The 24,214-nt window shown below is 43.5% G+C and overlaps 1 protein-coding gene across 1 annotated transcript in view; it reads right to left on the bottom strand.

Moving 5' to 3' along the window:
• Positions 1-24,214, bottom strand: part of DCHS2 (dachsous cadherin-related 2) — a 321,829-nt gene that overhangs the window by 159,718 nt on the left and 137,897 nt on the right. The window contains exon 3 of the mRNA XM_088475373.1: positions 23,223-23,414. Coding sequence (XP_088331499.1) covers positions 23,223-23,414 — 192 coding nt within the window. The remainder of the gene's footprint in view (positions 1-23,222; positions 23,415-24,214) is intronic.

Here is a 24,214-nt window from a genome sequence, read left to right as displayed (position 1 = left end):
GAGATGCACTGCTATAGAGCCCAATATGTACATATATGTGCAGGGCAGTGCTAGGTTCTTCTGCTGCTCCTCCAGGCTCCCCGACTTGCTCCAATAGTCTGGAATGGTGCCCACATCTAAAATAAATACGTTCAGCTCAGGCAGGATGGCCATACTGACGCACCTAATGGCTTACTGTGATCACTGGTCCTGTATATGTTGGGATTATTACACACAATACACTTTGTATGATGCTTATTAAAACTGGACACACTCGCTCTAAAATTAAGCATTTGGAAACCCCCCTCTGGAAATCCTGCGTTTGCCACTGACATTAGAAACCTAACTGTGTGAGTCAATCAAAAAACACAGCCTATTATATAATTGGCAGGGTAAAACTTACAATATAACATTGCAAAATGGACAATTAGATTGTAAGTTCTGCCTTTGTCCTTCTGTCTTTATCCACCTATGTGTCCTTGTATTATGTGTCTTGCATGTTGTGTACTATGCTTCATGTTTGCCCTATTGTATACCATTTTACACATTTTGTCTGATTTCTTGATATCACTGAATTTAAACTTGTAGAATGTATGTATTTTTCTTTTTGGATCATTGTGGAATTTTGTGTTGCCATATGTCTAAAAACTGTAGACATCTGACACTGTCAAGCAAGAAGGCTACTCCCTAAATAGTATTTTTTTGTTGTAAATTATTAATAAATCAGTTAACAGAATTTAGTCCAACATGAAACTAAGGCCCTCATTCAGACCCACTCGCGAGCGGCTGTCCGCTCGCAAGTGGGTCGATGGTCCTCACTGCGCATGCGCACGACAGAGGGAGCTCCGTCGTGCGCATGCGCGAGACCCGACGAGCGAAGGACTTTCCTTCGCTCGGAGTGTCTCATCAAAGGGGGCGTGCTGTCGATGTTGACTGACAGCACGCCCCCATTGGCGGGCGTGTCGGTTGCGTGCCTGCCAGACGGAGGCGTTCCCAAGGGAACGCCTACCGTCTGAAGCTGGCCCCACTGACATCACTAGTGATGTCAGTGGGAGTGATTTTGGCTCTGATAGAGCAAAAGTCTGCGGTTGAGTTTTTCAGCCGCAGGCTTTTGCTCGCAGTTTCGATGGTCGCGATGGTCAAGACCATCGCGACCATCATCCTGCACGCTCGTATATGCTGTGGGTGGTGACCCACAGCTATACGAGCATCCAGGAGGACGCTCCATATTAATGGAGGTGGGCCCTGATTCAGAGCGAGCGCTCTGGTCAGAGCGTCCGGCTCTGAATCAGGGCCTAAAAGTGATCAAATGTTTGTATAGTAAAACTTATTTTATTGACGTATTTCAACTTAAATTTCAAATAGTTTACAATTTACATCTGTTGCATCAATACAGTCAGGTGCATAAATATTGGGACATTTACAGAATTTTCATATTTTGGCCTCTATTCACCACCACAATGGCTTTGAAATGAAACAAACAAGGGCCCTCATTCAGAGCCGCTCGTTAGCGGCAGTACGCTCGTTCCGAGCGATGTTCGCACATCTGCGCATGCGTACGGTTTTTAGTACGCATGTGCAAACCAGGCAGTGCGGCCGAAAATCGTTTGTACGCTATATAGCGAGTGCCTGCTATTTTGAGTGACAGAATGACAGTATGTGGGTGGTAACAGGGGAAGGTGCTTGAAAACGGGGGAGTGGAATTCGAATGCAGGCGTGCTTAAAGGTCAAAACGGGCGTTTTAAGGGTGTGCATAATTAATCCAGCAGCGTCATTGACCACGTCACTTGGTTTTTTTAAACTCAGAACTGCTCGCAAATTAGCGGTTGAAAAAACCAACCACACGAATAGCGAGCAGTTCATACGCTGTACGATGTACTCGATTAATCTAATAAATAGCGGACATGACGTATGGTGCGAGCGGCCAGGGGGCGTTTTTAACAAATAAACGAGCGTATGTTTTGCTCGCTCGTTCAGACTTAGAGGTGTGAACAGACTGCAATGTGCGAACGGATCATTTGAATAGCCACTCCTTGTTTTTGAACGAACGAACGCAAATAGCGAACGGCTCTGAATGAGGGCCAAGATGTGCTTGGGGGAAAATGCCCCAAGAACAAGCAGGAACTGAAGACATTTGCAGTAGAGGCCTGGCAGAGCATCACCTGGGATGAAACCCAGCATCTTGTGATGTCTATGCGTTCCAGACTTCAGGCTGTAATTGCCTGCAAAGGATTTGCAACAAAGTATTAAAAAGTGAAAGTTAGATTTAGGATTGTTTAGATTGTCCCATTACTTTTGGCCCCTTAAAAAGTGGGAGGCACATATAGAAACCGTTGTAATTCCTACACCGTTCACCTGATTTGGATGTAATTACCCACAAATTAAATCTGAAAGTCTGCAGTTAAAGCACATCTTGTTTGTTTCAATTCAAAGCCATTGTGGTGGTGAATAGAGGCCAAAAATTGAAAATTCTGTCAATGTCCCAATATTTATGCACCTGACTGTATATATATATATATATATATATATATATATATATACACAATAACATCAATAATAACATTAATTTCCCATCATTTTCAGTCAATGTTGACCACCTCACAGCATCTGAAATCACGAGGGAGGAACTTTAATGCAATCCAAAATACATAAGATATGGTTTTTAGATCCCAGTTCTAAACATGGCGAGAAGACCTCAGTCTAGACTTGATTCTACTTGGAACCCCAAAGTAAACCAAGCCAGGACTCTGGGCCTGATTCAGACCCGCTCGCAAGCGGGTCGATGGTGGCCCAGTGCGCATGCGCGAGACCCAGATAGCGACGGGCAAACCGTCACTCCGGGTCTCGTACTAAAGGGGGCGTGCTGTCGATGTTGAGTGACAGCACGCCCCCTTTGGTGGGCGGGCCGGGGGCGTGGCTGCCCAGATGGAGGCGTTCCCATGGGAACGCCTACTGTCTGGGGCCGGCCCCACTGACATCTGTTAGAGCCGAAAGCTCTCTGGGGCTTGTGGCAATGAGACCCTACCACAAGGGTCTCATCGCAAGCCCGATGATCGCGATGGTCTTGACCATCGCGACCATCTTCCTGGCCGCTCGCTATAGCTGTGGGTGGTCACCCACAGCTATGCGAGCGGTCAGGAGGCCGCTCTAAAAATCAAGAAGGCCGGCCCTGATTTAGAGCGAGCACTCTGTCAGAGCATCCGGCTCTGAATCAGGCCCTCTGTTCGACTTGGAACCCCAAAGTTAAGGTGTGTTTAGTTTTCAGCAAAACCAAACTGATCATCTCTATTGTATAGAGACATTTATTCAAGTCACATGACTAGTGTAAAGGAAAAGGTACTGAAAGACAGGAGCATAGGGTAAGGGGGGATGCGGTCATAATACCGAATGCGGGGATTCCGGGGCTCAGAATGCCAGCGCCAGAGTCCCGACACCTGTTAGGCACTAGGTGGAGGGTTGGGGTTAGGCACTAAGGGGGCAGTGTTAGGTTTAGAGTGCGGGAGTGGGAGCTTAGGTTTAGGCATTAGGGGGGAGGTTAGGATTAGGCACCAGGAAGGGAGGGTTAGGTATAGGGGGAAGGTTAGGAAACTGACCAACAAGTGTCGGTATCCTAACCCTGTTGGGATGCCCGGCATCAGGATTCTGACCACTGGGATCCCGAGCACCAGCATCCCGTACCCAACCCGGGTACGGGATGGAGCCTGTGAGAGGTGCAGGAGGTACTGTAAATTATGGAGAAAGAGAGAGGTAGGTAATGACACACAAAGAAGAACAGATGTGGAGTGAGAGAGGGGATTACCTGGGATGAAGATTTAGACTCATGGGGAGTGTGACAGAGAAAGGAGACATTACAGTGATAAAATTGAAATAAAACAAGAGATATGGGGAAGAGGTGGAGGGACACATGAATATGGTTGGACAGGCTGTTGTCATCCATGTGGTTTACTATATCTGGCAGTGTGTAATTCATGTGTGGAGCTTGGAAAAGTGTCAGTTAGTATATTATACTATGAGAAAGGGAGCGTTGCTCTGCCCTGGCCAGTATCACCAGGCCTGAGGTTATTTGCGTGAAGACAAGACCCCTGATTGTACTCTGGAAGAATCATGGTAACACTAGTTAGGTTTACATTCATTTATGAAGTGAAAGAACTGAGAATTTCAGATTACATCATACAGTAGGTTACATGCCAGTTGTCCGCTGATCTTTATTAGTGCAAGTTATTTTGGACTTTGAGCCAGACCTCCCCCATTCACACAGGCTGTTCAGTAAGCATGCTATAAAGCACCCAATATGAGGGCACTGACTAGTGTGACCTTCTTGACTTTTAATGTATTTATATTATATAGTAGGGCAGGAGTAAGCATCTCATGGCACTCCAGCTCCTATGGAACTACACACCCCAGCATGTCCCGCCACAGCATTGCTATTCGGGCATGGTAACACTGTTGCTGTGCATGCTGGGATACAGGGCCGGACTGGCCATCGGGCAATTCTGGCAAATGCCAGAAGAGCCAATGGCCACATGGGCCAGTTTGGATTTCTGTAAGCATGCCCGGCAACTCTGCCTCCCGGGCGACTGCAGTATATTTCTGAGTAAGCTAGTAATTGCGGCCGCGTCAGTGTGGAATGACGTTATGACGCGGCCACGTAGTGATGTCACTGCGCGGCAGCCGGGCATGATAGTGCGGCGGGAGTTATCTCAGGAAGGCTGGAGTCCAGGCACCCTATGTAGCCTGGCGTGCACGGCTGGCCGGAAGTACTTTATTAAGAGGAAGGAGGTTCACACTGGCTCGAGGAGCTGAGGACGAGGCGCCATTGTCATGGTCATAAGGATACCAGCGGCGTGCGTAGGAGGCGGGGCAGCCAGCAGCACTTGGTTCGGAAGCAGTCTCCTTGGGGAGAGGTGAGTTGCTGTTGGGGGGAGGGGTCACTACTGTTTGGTATAATGTGTTATGGGGGCATTACTATTTGGGCACAATGTTATGGGGCATTACTATTTGGGCACAATGTTATGGGGCATTACTATTTGGGCACAATGTTATGGGGCATTACTATTTGGGCACAATTTTATAGGGCATTACTATTTGGGCATAATGCTATGGGGGCATTACAAATTGGACATAGTGTTATGAGGGCATTACTATTAGGGCATAATGTTATGGGGCATTACTGTTTGGGCATAATGTTATGGGGCATTACAATTTGGGCATAATGTGTTATGGGGCATTACTGTTTGGGCATAATGTGTTATGGGGCATTACTGTTTGGGCATAATGTGTTATGGGGCATTACTGTTTGGGCATAATGTGTTCTGGGGGCATTACTACTACTGCAAGGCATAACGTGAATAAGGGGCACTACTATGTGACGTAACAGGAATATGGATCTCCTCTGTGAGACGTAACATGAATATGGGGCACTACTGTGTGACGTAACATGAATAAGGTGCACCACTGTGCGGTATAATGTGACGAAGGGGCACCAATGTGTGGTGTAATTTTCATTTGGGGTATGATTGTGTGATCTGCTCCTTCCCAGTGAGTCCACATCTGTTGTTTTTTTTTTTACGGGGTAATGTGAAGAAGGGGCACCAATGTGTGGTGTAATTTGCATTTGGGGTACGATTGTGTGGTTTGCCCCTTCCCAACAAGTCCATAACTGGGTTTTTTTGCGCACGCCTTCGGTGCGCGCTCTCATTCCTCCAGCTGCGGCACTACAGATATGAGCGACTGAACGATTTTTAAATCGTTATCGTTCAGATCTGAAGGAAAAATCTGACCGTGTGTATGCACCATTAAACTGGTAAGCTAGGGCTTGGTCAATTGGGAAAATGTCTTCCACTTTCTTTGTGTGTGACCTCCACCAATGAAATTCCAGCTTTACCTAATAGAACCAACCAAATACCAAATTTCTGACTATGGCACATGTTTGAATTCCCTGCGGGATGAGCTCTGTTGTGTGTATTTTATTACAGAGAATGATGATCACTTGTATGGTGTTCTGATATTAATTATATTTGTAAGAGTATGGACTAAGAAGTGGGAGGAGTCAGTAATAGTAAGGGGAGGAGTTTATGCCAGGAGCCAGGTGTAATATCGATGTGGGCCTGTGTTTTGCAAATGACAGGGCCTACATCAGCTGAAGTGCCACACGTTGCCCAACTCTCATGGGAGGTGAGTGTAGGGGTAATGTGTTCAAGTTAGAAAATCAATACCTGAATGTGTGGAAATGTTCCAGCATGCCCATCACTGACTGAGCAGTCTGATTCCTGTGGAACTACAGTACACATGCCACAATACCCTGACAGCCAGGGTTCACTGGAACCTTTAATTCCACACACTTAAGAAACAGCAAAAATAGACAGATTTGATTTAAGAAAAAAACCCAAACCCTCCTTTTTCATCTGTAGTGTACACCTAAATCCATTGGAATTGAATTATCTTCTGTCATAATAAATATTTCTAGTAAACATTGTTTTAAATCAAACTCAGGGGCATATTCATGATGTTAATTATCGGCATCTGTTCGGACTCTGGTAATTAATATTCTAACTCACTGCGAATTCCGCAGCAATTCATCATTGCTGCGGCGCGGTGACAGCTGATGCAAAAACCAGCTGTCACACGAGCGGCTTCACTGCTCCTTTCGGAGCATTCGCCATTTGAAGATGGCAAATGCTCCCGCACTCAAGCTCTGAAAATATTATATTTTCAGAGCTTGGTGGGCCATTCCACCAGAAGAAGGTAAGCAGGAGCTATCTATGATACCTCCTGCTTTACCTTCGTGATGAATGGCCCAATAACTTAATTTTTACAATTGCAGGTGAAAATGTTCAATGTTTATCAGTGATGATGAATAGACTCCTCAGTGTCTTTATTTACTACTGTTTAAGTGTGCGGAAGTAAAGACTTCAAGAGGCCTGCCCACTCTACACCTGTTTGGCATTTGTAGTTCCACATACTTGACTTGACACCCAAGAGCCTGCTGATACTTGTAATTGTATGAGAACACATCCTGAAGCAGTTAAGCTAAGCAGTTACCCAAATTACCACTTGCCACATGGTTTGTGAAGAGCTTCAGAGCTATACACTAAAAGATTATCGTTCCAAGAAGCTAACAAGTTGGCTGTTTAGAACGATAATCCGCTGGTGTGTGAGAGCAAACGATAACTGTCCATATGCTCCTACACCTAAAAAATGGCCTAAAATGGTCTTTCCAATTAGCAGGAGACATGTTTGATTTTTCCCAACTAGTTGGGCTACAATCATCACAGTGTAGACTGAAGTTGGACACTTTCCAACTGAATAATTGTCGCCCTCTACTTCAGTGAAATGGGCGATTTGCATCATCATTGCCCCGTCCTCACTGTTGAATTCCCCAATTGGTGATGATGGGATTCCTATGGCCACACCTCCTGCACTTCCTAGTATCTCTCAGAGGGACAGTCTTTAAAGTATGGACCATGGGCTTACATTGAATCTCTCCCAATTGCAGTTTTTTTTATAAGCACACAGTAGTTTTATTCATTGTATAACAAGCAGCTATTGATTTGGGTCACCGAGGACTGGTAGTGTTAGTAACCATTGTCATATAACAATATCTTCAAATTCTACTGTACACTTCAATGCCTAGAATAGTGCAGTGTAAATTATTTAAATGAAACTTTAAGTAATCAACATTTATTGTATATAAAAGCTTTCTACATAAATACACATTACTAAAACTATAATTTGCGGGAAACAAATTAACAATATATGTGTTATGTGAACCATTAATTTCAGAAACTTTTTTTTCCTTTCATTTTGAGTGAAGCAAGGATCCAATCCTCTTAAATGGTATCAATCAGCTACCAGACAAGGGAATTGTGGCTTAAATTAAAAATGTACAAAATATATGCTGTTGCCGTATTAATGCATTTTATGGTAGTGATCCAAATTCTTAGTAAAATAGATTGAATCTGTTGAGTTTTGGGGTTTTGACGTAGTGAGTTGGCATTTTAGGATACTGATTTATTACATTGTACATACACTGTAGCAGTGTTTGTTCACTCCTCCATTGTTTTGACAGCTGTTTGTAGAAGATAATGATTTTAGCAGCAAGGTCAGTATGAAAAGTGCCAACCAGTAACTGGTAATTCAATGTCATAAAGATGATTTGAAAATACTAGAGGGCAGTTCAGAAATGTACCTATAAAAATTAAATATGGCACTTTACAATAATACATCTGGTCCCCTTATTGTCACAAAAATGTTTGCAGTCACCAAGAACATTGCACCCTCCATTTTAAAAAATGGACAATGACCCATGATTGTGGAACAACATCTGTTCGACACATTCAGCAAGAGGATACTACAACACTGACACAAGGAGGAAATCACTGTAGGGGTCCCGGTGATTGTTTATGCATAGATTGTAGAGAGCATTCTAACACCATTTAGTTTAATAACTTTTTCCAAGCCATCTAGAAAAAGATACTAATTTGTGTCCAGTCAGTGTAAGATTTAAAACATGACGGTTACTTTGTAAATGTAACACAAAAGCAGAGTGTACTGTATATTTTGTATATATAAATGATGTTGTATGAAGGTTTCTTATATTTGTGAAATTTTAAAGCCGACTTTAGGTAGTTTTATTTTATTACTAAATTTTACAGTTACAACTTACATTAGGCTTTGATTAAAATTAAGTCTAGGATTCTATCTTGGAGGAGATTTATATTCAGGACCTGAGTTAGCTCTACTATATGAGTTAATATTATGGGGCACATTTATTATAATTTGCGATGTGCCCCACAAATAAGGATCCTTATCGTGGCAATAAGGATTATATTTTCGTTGGAATGTAGTAATCTTAATTGGCGGAACATGGGCTTCGGTGAGAGCCTGTCTGGGTGATTAGCAAAATTTAAAGTGCTCACATATATACTTCTGAGTTTGGGCCTCGGCCGGGATACTGTGCATGTGCGGCTTTACAACTGCGCATGTGCAATGCAAAGAAGACGCAATGCGCATCAGGATGACCTTCAGCCTACTGCAGAGGGATCAAAGATCCCTTTCCGGCAGGGCTGCCCCATTGAAGCGAACAGGCTAACACTATATGAAGATGGCATTAACACCGTGGTTCCCAAACTTTTTCAAATCACGGCGCACTAGAGAATCAGAACTTTTTCCACGGCACCCAGGACCAAAAGTTTCTTATTGAGAAATTCAGCAAAAATTAAATGAAATAAATTGTGCTTATATGTCACCCTTAGGGTCAGTTATGTGGTTGGTGGCTGACAGGGCTACGCTTCTTTTTTGGCCACATATTTTTTGATTAGCAGCCATTAGCACGGTTTTGCCTGTCGCACTGACTAAATGTAATTTTATTTGGTACTGGACCACCAACTCGAGGCACCACTGCAAGTGTCCTGAGGAACTCCTTTGTGAGACGGCACCCAATTTGGGAACCACTGTGTTAATACATACATGAAAAATTTGGAATGGTAAGCTTTGCAGATCTTGTTACATACTGTCCCCATAGATTAGTATGTGGAAAGCTACTGTGAAGGCTGGTGACTGAAAAGCAGGAGATATTTCCATTATCTTATTATCTTATCCATTATCCATTATCGGACTACAAGTCTCAGACTTTTGCTATACTGAATATACTGAATATATATTGGCCAGGCTGTGAACTTAGGTAACGGACTACAAGTCTCAGACTTTTGCTATACTGAATATACTGAATATATATTGGCCAGGCTGTGAACTTAGGTAACGGACTACAAGTCTCAGACTTTTGCTGATAAGCAATGTTATTTAGCATATCACTGCATAGTATATTAGTTTAATGTTTTTAGTTTCTTTGTTAGTTAGCTCATTGAGCCTGTTATTAGCCTAGTGGTATGTGCTGTGTGTTTGTTTAACTCAATTTATTGCTAGCCATATTAGTGGGAGGGTGCTGGGCTTGTAAGCAATCAGTAATTTAACATGCCAGGTCTCCTACATATTGGTCATTAGTAGGCTGGAATAGCCTGGCTGGAATTGCTCCATTCAAAAGTGCATTTTAACATTAATACTAGCGTTACACCAGCGTTGAACCAAAGTGGAACAGAAGGGAAACAACCGATCTGCACTTCTAAAAACCTAATCTAGATTTGGAGAAAAACCATCAACAAAGGTGATTTTAAAAACTCACTGCTACAAACTCCTGCTGACTGCATAACCTGGACTTTCAAAACTGAACTCTGGTTGCTACAAAAACTCTGGCTATCACTTGCTACTATTTGTGCTGCCTCCGTGCTTAACAGATAATCTTACTGAATACTGTTAATATCAGCTTAACTCTGTAATAATGTATTTTTACATTAGCACTTTGGTCTAGTCTTACATGATCTAGCTACTGCTACTCTCTACTCTAATATTCAATTTCTGCTCCCATCTTATCTCCACTTTTTCTAAACTCTATAATATATTTTTGTTGTGCTGACACTGTACCTCATCCTTACCATGACCATGTTGTCTCCTCCCTTCACTCAGTTTCTAACTAATCTTTTGTTCTGCCCTCTGACTCCACCTCTATCCTTTCCCCCTGGTCTCCTCCACCTCCTCCTATCTCCCCTTCTCTCTCTGCCTTCCTCCCCCTCTTCTCCCATTACTCCATTTTCTTTCTCTTATACCCCCCAAGGATCCTACTACCCCACTGGTAATCTTTCCTCCCTTACTTATCTCCCTGTCACTTCGCCCCACTTCCATTCACATCTCCTTAACTTCCCTCCCTGCCCACTTCCTACAGGGTCCTCTCCTAGCACAGCAGCACGCACGATCCCTACACTCTATTCATCTCGGTCTCCCAAAGTATTCTCATCTCCACGCTATTGCAACCCTGATAATCTCATTCCCATCTCTCCTATCAACTCTGTCACTCTATCCTTTGCCCTCTGGAATGCCAGATCAGTCTGTAACAAACTGGCCCCCACCCATGACCTTTTCATCTCCAACTCCCTGAATCTCCTGGCCATTACTGAAACCTGGATTTTACCCTCTGACACCACTTCTTCTGCAGCTCTCTCTTATGGGGGCCTCACCTTCTCCCACACCCCCAGGCCTGGGGGTCGCCATGGTGGTGGTGTTGGGGTCCTTCTATCCCCTGGTTACTCATACCAACATATACCATCAGAACCATCCCTTACATTCTCCACATTTGAAGTTCATGCTATACACCTCTTCCAACCAGTACACCTCAGAGTAGCTGTCATCTACCGTCCCCCTGGCCCTCCCTCCAAGTTCCTTGACAACTTTGCTTCCTGGCTCACTCACTTTCTCTCCTCAGACCTTCCCTCTATTATCCTCGGTGACTTCAATATTCCTATTGATATCCCCACAGAATCTGCTGCCTCCAAACTACTCACCCTCACTTCCTCATTTGGACTCTCCCAATGGACCTCCTCACCCTCCCATGCGAGTGGGCATTTGCTTGATCTGGTATTCACTCACCGTTGTGATATTTCTGCTTACTCCAATTCCCCATTCCCCCTCTCTGACCATCACCTCCTCTCTTTTAACCTATCCCTCTCTCCTTCCCCTCCACTACCTCCGAAAGCCACCATCACTAAGCGTAACATTGAAGCCATCGACACTGCTTTCTTTTCTTCCCTACTTGACTCACTTCTCTCCCCTATCCTCTCTTTCTCCTGCGCTGAACAAGCTGCTTCCCTATACAATGCCTCCCTAACTTCTGCTCTTGACTCTGTTGCTCCGGCGATCACTACTCACCCTCGCAAATTCAAACCTCAACCCTGGCATTACAAATGCACCAGATACCTGCAAAAATGTTCACGAACCGCCGAGCGACAGTGGAGAAGATCACGCTCTCAGGCAGATTTTCTCCATTTCAAATTCATGCTGTCATCCTACAGTGCTGCCCTTTTCCTCTCTAAACAGTCATATTTCAATAATCTCATCTCCTCCATGTCCTCAAATCCCCAGCGTCTCTTTTCCACCTTCAACTCCCTCCTCTGTCCACCCCCTCCTCGTCTCCCCTCCTTGCTCTCTGCCACTGACTTTGCTACCTATTTCACATCTAAAATTGATTACATACGTCAGGACATCATATCCAACCAGTCCCCCAGCTCTCCACCTCCTCCTTTCACGGATCACCCCTCCCCATCCATTTTACAGACTCTGATCCTTCTCCCCTGTGACTGGAGAGGAAGTTAAGGCCCTTATCCAGTCCTCTCCCCCTTCCACCTCTCCTCTCGACCCTATCCCCTCCCACCTCCTCCGCTACCTCTCTCCTTCTGCCTGCTCCCATCTTGCCCACCTCCTTAATCTCTACCTCTCATCTGGCACTGTTCCTTCTGCATTCAAGCATGCCCGTGTTTCCCCCATTCTTAAAAAACCTAACCTTGATCCTAACATTCTCTCTAACTACCGTCCAATCTCTCTCCTCCCTTTTGCCTCCAAACTCCTTGAGCGTATTGTTTACAACCGCCTCACCACATTTCTTTCCTCCCACTCCCTCCTTGACCCTTTTCAGTCTGGCTTCCGTTCTCTCCACTCCACTGAAACTGCCCTCACAAAAGTCAGCAACAACCTCCTTGCTGCCAAATCCAAGGGCCACTACTCACTGCTCATTCTCCTTGATCTCTCTGCTGCTTTTGACACTGTGGACCACCCTCTACTGCTGCATATCCTTCACTCCCGTGGTCTACGTGACACTGCTCTCTCCTGGCTGTCCTCCTACCTCTCTGAACGTTCCTTCTCTGTTTCCTCTCATGGCGACTCATCCCCCCCACAGCCTCTTACAGTAGGTGTTCCCCAAGGTTCTGTTCTTGGACCTCTCCTATTCTCTCTCTATACGTCTTCTCTAGGTAAACTCATCAGCTCTTTTGACCTCCATTATCATCTCTATGCTGATGATACTCAGATCTAGCTTTCCTCCCCTGATCTTTCCCCCTCTATACTGACTCGTATCTCCAACTGTCTCTCTGCTATCTCTTCCTGGATGTCCCAGCGATTTCTCAAACTTAATATGTCTAAGACTGAGCCCACCCTCCCACATAACATCATGTCCCACTATTTCTTTATTAATAGATGGCATTACTATCTCATCTAGCCCCAAAGTGCGTTGTCTTGGAGTCATCCTGGACTCTTCCCTCTCCTTTAAACCACACATTCAGAACCTCTCACAGTCCTGTCGTTTCCATCTCAAGAATATTTCCAAGATCAGACCCTTTCTCACCCAGGATGCTACCAAAACCCTCATCCACTCACTGGTCATCTCCAGATTGGACTACTGTAACCTCCTTCTATCTGGCCTCCCCAAATCCCATCTCTCTCCTCTCCAGTCTGTGCTCAATGCTGCTGCTCGGCTCATCTTCCTCTCCAAACGCTCTACATCTGCCTCCCCTCTTTTGCAAGCCCTCCACTGGCTCCCATTCCCTTTCAGAACCCAATTCAAGGCTCTTACACTCACTTACAAAGCCCTCACCCATTCCTCTCCCATTTACATCTCTGATCTCATCTCCCTTCACTCTTCTGTCCGCCCTCTTCGTTCACTTAATACACGCCGCCTTTCATGCCAATTGATTACTTCCTCCCACTCCCGCCTCCAAGACTTTGCCCATGCTGCTCCTCACCTTTGGAACTCCCTCCCTCTCCCTATCAGACTCTGCACCTCTCTACCAACTTTCAAACGAGCTCTTAAGACCCACTACTTCATTAAAGCCTTCCAGCTCTCATCCTAACTTGCTGCTACATCTTCCTTTCTCCCGGCCCACCCCATTCTGTGTCACTCCTGTTTGTCTTCCCCTCCCTTAAAGAATGTAAGCTCTTTCAAGCAGGGCCCTCTACCCTCTTGTGCTTCTCCCTACTGTAATTTAATTTATCTCTTACCAGCCACTAGGGCAACTAACACTTGGCTGCTTATGCGGGCGTTAATGTCACTAATATAGCAATGTTTATCCATGTCCTGTCCTGTATTGTATTGTAAGTCAATGGTTACTTTTTTGTCTATGTACTTTGTAAGGCGCTGCGGAACACTTGTGGCGCCATATAAATAAATGATAATAATAATAATAATAATAAATCTTATTACATTGTATGCATACTTAATTCTGCCCTTAAGCATCCGGAAACAGCAGTTTCCAAATATTTTAAGGACAGATTGGCTTAATAAATAGGCCCCCACAACTGATGGATGTGAGTTAAAGTGTTTTCATTTTTAGGTACACCTTGGTCAAGCTACACACTTGAGAGATGAGATCTGCTCTTTAAGATAATGAATTTCTAGTCTTCTTAGGGCACCAGGGTTACGATAAATATGCTTTTTTATGATCTTTGTCAATTCTGCTTCTATCATTGGGCCATACTTTCCAACTCTCCCTGATTGTCAGGGAGACTCCCTGAAATAGTAGCAATCTCCCTGAAGAGTCTGGCAATCTCCCTGATTGTACCTTACCCCCATTATAAAGCTGTTATATATAAAAAAAATACATAGAGATATACATTCAAATGGTATCATTAGTATTATTACCCTGCATTGGTTATAAGGCACAATTATCCCTATGGCTACTTGCATTTTCTGAAAAGTATCAGTGTATTTTCATCAACAAGTAGATCTTACCAACTGCTTTGGGGCTCGTTTACATGTGGATGTCAGTCAATTTTATGACACGCCTCTCAGATGTAACAGTACACGCCCACTTTAACTCCGCGCTCATAGGTGTTATTTTCACAATCCCCCTGAAAAGCTTTTTCAAAAGTAGGTAAGTATACATTGTGCCCCATGTTCTGATGTGTCCAGGGAAGCTGGATGAACTTACACCACTGGTAAGACGGATCGCTTCATGTGTACCCAGCTAAAGTGTCTGTAGTTGTTATTGCCATCAGGATTGGTAGAAGACAGAAGCAGATAAGAATGCAGCGTAGAGTGCAGCAGCAGAGTACACTAAGCTGTGTTCTAAGATCATTTTTATCTGAGTGTGTATCTGTGAGCAAAACAGAAAAGTGGTGGCCAGATGTTGGTCAGCATTCAGCCCCTTAGTTCTACCCTCTGCTGTAGGTGTTATTATAACTATAAGCATGATAAACTGTATACATTACATTCAATAAATGTGCATTTTGTGATAGCTTGAAAAACATTGCTACTGAAGGTGATGATCATCTAAGAAAATGATAAAATATTCAGTATTCCTAGTTTTGATTTATCTATTAAAAAGTCATCTGGCAGTGTACCAGAATACCAAAGCAATGGGATATGGATTTTGTGTCATGTGAATTCCTAAGACACTATCAAACAGTGATAGGTTCAAGGATCTGATCTCAGGAAACAAACAGCAGGAGGTGAAGAAGCTATGGTTCAGCATCAGATCACTGCAATGAGAGAGAGTAAATGTGTCTCATTTTCCACACTGCTGAGCACAGAATGTAAATCACAAATTGTTACAAAAAAAAATCTTAAGTTCCACATTTCACATTGTTATTTACATATGTTATATCTGTATGTTGGTTAACAAACACAATGAATTTCCATGGAAACATGTTAGAAATGAAATTGCAACAATTTTGTGAGTGTGGATAGAGCATATCTATAGAGAACGACTATCCTAAATAACAGGTCTAAAAAGGGGTGGAGTTTCTTCCAAAAGTGGGTGTTTTTGGAAAAATATGGGCAGGGTTTGGAGAGCATCATGATGGAGCTTGGGCCAGTCAGGGGCAGAGCTTATTTAGTCCCAATTTCATGGGTCTAAATTTTCGGAGATATGATAAAGTGCGCTTAGTGTTATTGAACATCAATAGATCATAATGTGGTCAAATTGCAGAGAAAACAGTTGGACAATAGAGTGAAGTAGGCCAGGCTATATATTAAAGGCTTTCCTTCACGTCAGACAATATGGATTCCTGTGGCCCCATTTATTAACAAAACGTAAACTAAAGTGCCAAGTCTGTGGGGTAGATTCATCTTTGCACTGGCAAAGGCTTCCTATGTATTAACATGGTGGTGAAGCCTATTTAAAAAGTATGGCAGCCGTACACGGATTGTTACACTATCTGTCCTATTATCACCATCTCAAGATGGCGATAACTGATTACAATCTTTAATAGATACTGTATACACTGAATAAGTGGAGTCACTAGAGGGGTGCGGGCCGCACCAGGTGACACCACCTGAGGTGGTGACACAAATATAGTAGAGCTGCTCTGCTATTTTGGTGTCACCTCCCTCGGATGATGGAAGACGCTTGTCATCCATTCCACACTTTCTTGTCTCCGGAAATTTTGAGGACTGCCCAGCAGCTCCCAGAGCACTGGACAAGCTCCCAAAATGACGAGAAGGGGGGCCCCGAAACTCCACATCACTATAGTTGAGAGGTATGCTTCTGTGTGTGACTGTACTCTCATCTTAAGATGGGTATGTCATTTGTACCCAGACGTCGGGACGATGCGATGAAACGATACATTGTGCAGTCTGCACACATTACATAATGCAGTGTACCACGGCACAATGTATTGTTCCATGCTGCATTTAGCAGCATGGCGTCATTCATCTTTTTGAAACATATCTACAGTTTACCTTACATATATTTTTACTAAAACTTAAAGGCAAAAACTATGTGTTCAGTTCCACTCCACATGCGAGAGCATGCATGCTGACATACCTGTAGGCACACCTGCATAGACTGACCGGCAAAAGCAGTAGGTTTTTGTTCAATCGTGGCAATAAAAAAAATCAAAATACTCTTTTTGCAAGACCAGTGTTCTAATGATAAATAGGTCTACAGTATGTCATTTCCACATCGATAAATCAGTAATGCATTGTAATCACATTCAAAGATGTAGAATAAGGATTTAAAGATGACTTTGGTTATGTAGTTGGTCACTCTTGTAATTATTAACTGGGGTTTTTTTGTAGATTTATCTTATATTTTACATTATGGGGTCTATTTCTTTTCAGTGACAGTGGGCTGGTTGCTATATCATTACTGTTCTGTGTGCTGGAGGACTGGTGGATTAATGAGGAAGACTATAAGCAGGACTATCTAGCATTGCTTGTGCTAGGCGGATTGTTTATTCATTCTTCCTGCTGATTGTGTATCCAATTATTAGTATTTTGGCTATACTATATATAAATGATGGCTGTCTATATACATTATTTCCATTTGGACTACAAATGTAAAGTAGATTCCCATTTGATTTTAAAGAGGAGAACAACATATGTTTGTACTTAATTTGTATATGATAACAGGGGCGTCGGAAAGATTTTATGTTGGGGGGCAACATAAAATCATTCAGGCACCCCTCCCCCAACAATAATAGATCCAATAATAATACATATTCCCCAAAGGCTCCAATGCAGCAGGTAATAAGCAATATTCCTCACCTTATATAGTAATAACAGGCAGAGCTGATCCCAGTACAGGAGGTGTGGAGATGGGTACTAGCAGTGTCGGACTGCAGCATGAAGGGCCCACCGGGGAGACGACTTAGGGTTAGGGCAGCACAGATGGTGTAATGGTTAGCGTTACTGCCTCACAGCAATGAGGTCATGGGTTCAATTCCCACCATGGCCCTAACTGTGTGGAGTTTGTATATTCTCCCTGTGCTTGCGTGGGTTTCCACCGGGTGCTCCGGTTTCCTCCCACACTCCAAAAATATACTGGTAGGTTAATTGGCTCCCAACACAAATTAACCTGTGTGTATGTATGTGTGCACATGTGGTAGGGAATAGGTAAGCTCGACTGGGGCAGGGACTGATGTGAATGGTCAAATATTCCCTCTGTAAAGCGCTGCAGAATATGTGTGCGCTATATAAATAACTGGTAATAAATTAATAATAAATAAATAAAATGTAACTGACCCTCTAATAGAGTAACAATGTTTAATTTGAGTGCACAGTCTGGAACCTGACATTAGAGCAAGTGGGAGGGCCCTTAGGCAGTGGGGCCCACCAGGGATTTCCCTTGTACCCCTGTGGGCCAGTCCAACCCTGGGTACTAGATAGGCCCTACAGATGATATAGTGTGACATTCTGCTCTCATTTCTCCTTTCTCCACCCATGCACTCGCCGCCTGCAGCCTCTGCACTTCCCTTTCTTGCTGCTGTGTTATTTATATAAAAAGCTAAATAATGGCAGCTGATGGTGTTGATCATAGATGGATTCCTGTTGAAGGTTTCTTGCCATCAATGGGAAACTGTCGATGACATCTCTGCATCCAGCAGGTCTGGATGTTGGAAGCATGGCCACAGAAGGGGCATAGTCATAGACAGGGGCCCCCATTCCTCTCCCCTCTCCCTTCCTTCCTCCCTCCCTCCCTCCCTCCATCTCTCTCCCCTCCCCTCCCCTCCCTCAACTGACTGAGTGGCGGGCGGGCAGCGCAGACGGTCAGGGGCTGTGCTTTATAGAAATAGACTACACAGCCCCTGCACCGCATGGAGGAGGAAGTGTAATGTGCGGTGTTTTAACTTAAAGGCCGCACATTACACCTCCTCCTCCATGCGGTGCAGGGGCCGTGCTCTCTATTATTATACAGCACAGCCCCTGACCATCCCTGTCCGCCTGCCGCTCCTTTCACATGTTTGGGGGGGGCGAGCCGTCCCCTCACCCCCCCTGATCCGACGCCCATGTTTGATAGTATATAATACATGAACATGCAACTTTTGCATTTAGTAATGATTGTGAAAACATGTTTTCACTTGTGTATATGACAATTCATTACATTATTATGTTCTATAAAAATAGGTTAATGTGACTTTAGAATTTACAAATAACACTGTTCTGTCACATTTCTATGCTATTGTGTATTGCTATTCTAGAGATATTACCCACTAAACATTCATACTGTAAACTTTCCTTATGTGTTTCATTTGCATATGTTTGAGTGCATATGCATTCACCTCTAAGTAAGACCCATTATGGGCTATATGGCACAATGGTCAGCATTGCTGAATACAGCTCTGGGTCCATGGGTAAATTTCCTACCTGGGCAGTCTGTGTGGTGTGTTTGTGAGGATTTCCTCCGAGTGCTCAGATTTTCGAACACACACTAAATAATATATCAGCAATTTCATTTCCTTCAGATGATATTATCCCTAGTGGGTGTGGGAATATAGATACAGTAGGTGTAAGGGAGGGGATGTAGCCTGAAAGCCGAGGGTCTAAATGCCGACCGCCGGCTTCCAGACTCTCTAATCCCGGCGTTGTACTAATGACGTCGGTCATTATCCATATGCCGGAAGACCGACGCCCGGCATACTGAACGAAAGTAAGGCGGGTGCGGACAGCAGCGCGGGGGGGGGGTTAGGTTTAGGGTTCCCGGGGGGGACTTAGGGTTAGGCACCCCCTGGGAGGGTTAGGGTTAGGCTAGGGGAAGGGGGTGTAAGGTATAGGCACCCCCGGGGGGAGGTTAGGGTTAGGCACCCCCCGAGAGACTTAGGTTTAGGCAGCGGGGAAGGGTGATTAGGTTTAGGAACTTAGAGGCGTTAAGGTTAGGCACTGGGGGGGAGGTTAGGGTTAGGCACCCCTAAAGGAGGGGTAGGGCTAGGGGTGGAAATTAGGTTAGCATACTTACCTTTTTGGACGATCGGGATCTTCACCCCTGCCAGGCTGCGGCCGACGGTAATTCCTATCACACCCTAAGGGAGTATAGGTTTTTGTCTCCACTGTGGACAGGGATTCGTTAATGATTCCCTGTATTCTCTGTATAGCACTTTGCGATATGTTGGCACTATATAAATAATAATCAATCAAACTCTGCATTCACCAAGTTAAGCTAAATTATATTTTATATACAATTGTAATATAAATTAATCTGACCAGCTATACTAGTCAAATGTGGTCAGATCCCTCTTGCACTACAATATGTGCTGAACTACAGTATGTAACTGCTTTGGGACATAAGTTAATTTTATAACACGTCTCTCAAACAGAGTAGTACACATCTTCAGTACACATTTATCTAGCACCCCCAGCAGCCGCACCTGAATATGCCTTGGTAACTCCACAATAACCAATGAAAATGTAATGAGTTACTGGGAATACACCTTGTAGTGAACTAAAATATAAAAATATCAAATGCAAATAACAATTTTTACTGATTCAAGCAAGAACATGCAGTGATAGGAATAAGCGTCGGCAACAACTTGGCTACTAATTTGTTTTCCTATAGAGGAATTATATTGCCATACAGCTTATGCCTTGGAAAACTCTAGTGTGACCCAATGATGGAGTATTTTATTTCTTTATTTCTAGAAGCAGAATTTGAATAAACAATGCTTTATGATTTCTGATGTCTGCATATGATGTGTTCCATTATGTCAAATGAAGTTCTACATTTTGCCTAGGGTTCTATATACATTGTGTTTTTGTTAAACCAATCCCAAAGGCGCTTGAAAGCTGGCACTTATATTTACAATATAATGTTTTTCCTATAACCAGAAGCCAATGGCAACCATGTTATACTGACTGATGCATTACTTTTATATTTCTTGAAAATATAATTTTAGATGTTCACGTGTATAAATAATTCACACATCATTCCATTAATCCTATACCCGGCCCTTAGTAACATATTTTGAGCAGGTTAATGGGAATGAATATTGTAGCAGGGCTCTATTTATGTTAGGACAAAGAGCCCTATTGCAGAGGAAATCAACAGTTTGTGTTGGCCATATGGTTTGGTATCACATCTCCCTATACAACAAACACACTAAGGGGACAGAATCTAAATTGTGAGCCACCAAGAGAACTGATTTTCAGCACAGCAATAGTGTTCCCTTCTTCTGGATTTACATCTTCTGACACGGTAGGCCACATTTTATATGCCAATCCATACTCCAAACTCTTGATCACGGTAGCTGGTTTATGAGTAAATAAAAACAGTGATGGGCAAAGTAATCATTATGCAACCTACCCGGCAACCTTGCCATATCAAGATCAGGCCTATTAGACCTTTACACAGTTCTAAGCCTACCCGAACCTATTCATCAACATTCATTAGCAAAAAAGTGTAACACTATGAACACTTTGACTTCAATGTGAAATAAACAATAGCAATACAATCTGATACTGTTAGTTACAGTTTAATAAATACCATACAATTATGGCAGCATACCTGTTATAGCAATAATATAAGTTTCTCACTATTGACACTACCCTGTCCTCTGTGCCTCAAATCTACTTCCTTGGTGTCCCTCTTAACCCTTTTGTCACTGCCAATCTCTCTCCCAGTCTCTCCCAGTTCCTTACCTGACACTTCCACTTTCATAACATTGTCAGGATATGATCCTTTCTCACCCTATATGCAATCCAAACTCCCAACCACTGTCTCTGTAGCTTTCACCTTGGCTACTGTAACACCTTCCGCCAGTCTGTCCTTGCTTAGAGCCATCAGCAAAATTAATTTTATTCTTCTGCAGTTTCACTTCTTTGCTAATTCCAAATAAATTTCAAACTCCACATCCTCATGTGCAAAGTTCAAATAATGTACAGTACCTCCCCTTACATCCCTGGCTTCATCTACGTGTACATCTCCCACAAACTTCTCTGTTGTTTGACCAACCTGCACCTCAGTTTTTCACCTGGTTATCACCTCCGACTCTACCACCCATGATTTCTCAAGTTCTGCTTCCCTCCTATAGAATGCTATCCCATGCCCAGTTAGTCTCGCCCCCAGTCTTCAAAGCTTTAAACTTTCTTTAAAAACCCACCTCTTAATCACAGACTCCCATTCTGAAACTTGATTCCTCTTCCAGCAAACCACCCTTGTCGACACCCCCACTCAGTACTTCACCCTACAGTCCTGTATCAGCGATGTCCCTGAATTTACAGAAGCAAGACCCGCTTTCCTGATGTCATCTTGACCTTTTCTTCAAGTCAACATTCATTGTTGTATTTGTTTTTTAGTTCTCTATTATGCTTTGTGTATGACCAGTATTATAGTCATACTTGCTTACAGGTGTTTCTCATCAAAATTTCCCACCCTCTTGCCCCATAATGTCGTGAATAGCAGGTCTGGGGATGGGGACGAGGAGAGGGATGGGGACGAAATAATGTCATTCTCATAGATTGTCATTTCAATAAAAATTGGGCGGGATGCGGGAGGGACACCTGCTCTTCCTGCAGTCTGTGGGGCTACCAGATAATTCAGGTGTCTCCCAAACATTCCAGTAGAGTAGGTACTAAGTCTGATTTTAGTTATTTAGATAGATCAGTGCACTACCCACTGTTCACCTACTTCTTATGTATAATGTACAATTCCGCACTGTACTGCACTGTCATTGTATTATATTTGTGAGAATAAGAAAAAGTGTGATGTAGGGAATAGATTACAGCTAATGTACACTTATTGTATCTCTCACTGCGGTCCGTAAATCCCTATGCTAACCGATCACAGATCTTACAGGCATAAATGTTATGTACACTAAGGGGGGGGGATTTACTAAATCTTGGAGAGAGATAAAGTGGAGAGAGATGAAAAGAAAGAGAGTTGGAAATCAGCCAATCAGCTTCTAACTGTTATTTTACAGGCTGTGCTAGAAAATGACAGTTAGAAGCTGATTGATTGGTACTTTATCTTTATCTTTCTCCACTCCACTTTATCTCTCTCCAAGATTTTATAAATCTCCTCCTAAGGGGGAGATGTATCAAACCTTCGAGAGAGATAAAATTAAGAAGTTGTACATAGCAACCAATTAGCTTCTGTCATTTCATAGACTGTGCTAGATACATGACAGTTAAGCTGCCCATCCACTAGAAGATTTTGACAGGCGATTGCACGATAACAATGTCGTTATCATGCAATCGCTTGCAAATCGTCAGCAAATCGGGCACTTTAAAGTCGGAAACGACCAGCGATGCTCTCGCCCGCTGGTCGCTTCCAACATCAATCATCGGGCAAACATGCTGGTCAACCTGACGATAACGTTAGGTTCAGCATGTTGCCAGATGATTGATGAGCCTGCACTGAACAACTGCTCGTTCAGTGTAGGCTTATCACAGACATAGAAACGACAGCACGATTACAATGTCGTAATCGTGCTGACGTTTCTATGGTCTGCTAGTGGATGGGCAGCATTAGAAGCTGATTGACTGATTTGGGCAACTTCTCCACTTTAGCTCTCTCCAAGGCTTGATACATCTCATCTTAAAACTTTTACAGCATTATCAACTTATAGCACTTTGTTGGAGAACACACATAAAACATCTCCATATGTGCTGAAAAGAAGAATGAAAGCATGGTTAGTGTAATCAGCAAACTCACCTCGTCTTGTGCTTTGACAAGAAGATCATAACTCCCAGGCTCTCCTTCCCTGTCAATATCTTGTGATACACAAATGCGTCCAGAATCACGTTCAATCCAGAACTTCTGAGACTCTTTGGAGTTGTGAACTCTATTATATAGAGAGTAATGAACTTGTCCAAAAGAACCAGAGTCTGCATCTGTTGCTTTCACCTTGAATGAATGAAAGAAAAATCATTAATACACATTGTTACATATTTTGTTCTCTATTTATTAAATCACAAATAATATATGTGAGGCACCATCCATTAAGTATATTGCAAACTAACATGCTTGAATTTTCCTAAGTAGTTGTATAACCTGATAAACTCCCTGTAGGTGGTGCTATACCTATGCACAGCAATTAGTTTACTCCTAGAGACGAGCAAACTTAATCAAGCTTAATTCGAAGAACATTTTGGTCTAGACAGTTATACCGTACTTTAATTTTTATTTTAGTTCACTAAATGTACTTTATGAATTTATTATGGTACTAAGTGATGCATGTTTGCGTCAGAAAAGCTATTTTTCCCTACATACCTAAAGGTCACCTGGAACCATAAACTTCTCTTTGAAATGTGGGCCTGATTCAGAGCGCTCGCTCTGAATCAGGGCCCTCCTCCATGAAAATGGAGCGTCCTCCTGGACGCTCGCATAGCTGTGGGTGACCACCCACAGCTTATGCGAGCGTCCATGATGATGGTCGCGATGGTCAAGACCATCGCGACCATCGGGCTTGCGACGGAAACCCTGCAGTAGGGTCTCGCTGCCGCAAGCCCTGGAGTGATTTTGGCTCTATCAGTGATGTCAGTGGGGCCGGCTTCAGACGGTAGGCATTCCCATGGGAACGCCTCCGTCTGGCAGCCACGCCCCCGGCACGCCCACCAAAGGGTGTGTGCTGTCAATCAACATCGACAGCACGCCCCCTTTGGTGCGAGACCCGGAGCGACGGAGAGCCCGTCACTATCCGGGCC

Source organism: Taudactylus pleione, unplaced genomic scaffold (assembly GCF_031769625.1).
Source record: "Taudactylus pleione unplaced genomic scaffold, aTauple2 ptg000170l, whole genome shotgun sequence".
In the NCBI taxonomy this organism is placed as follows: Eukaryota; Metazoa; Chordata; class Amphibia; order Anura; family Myobatrachidae; genus Taudactylus; species Taudactylus pleione.
The sequence above is the reverse complement of the archived record's forward strand: the minus strand, read 5'-3'. Positions and strand labels throughout refer to the sequence as shown.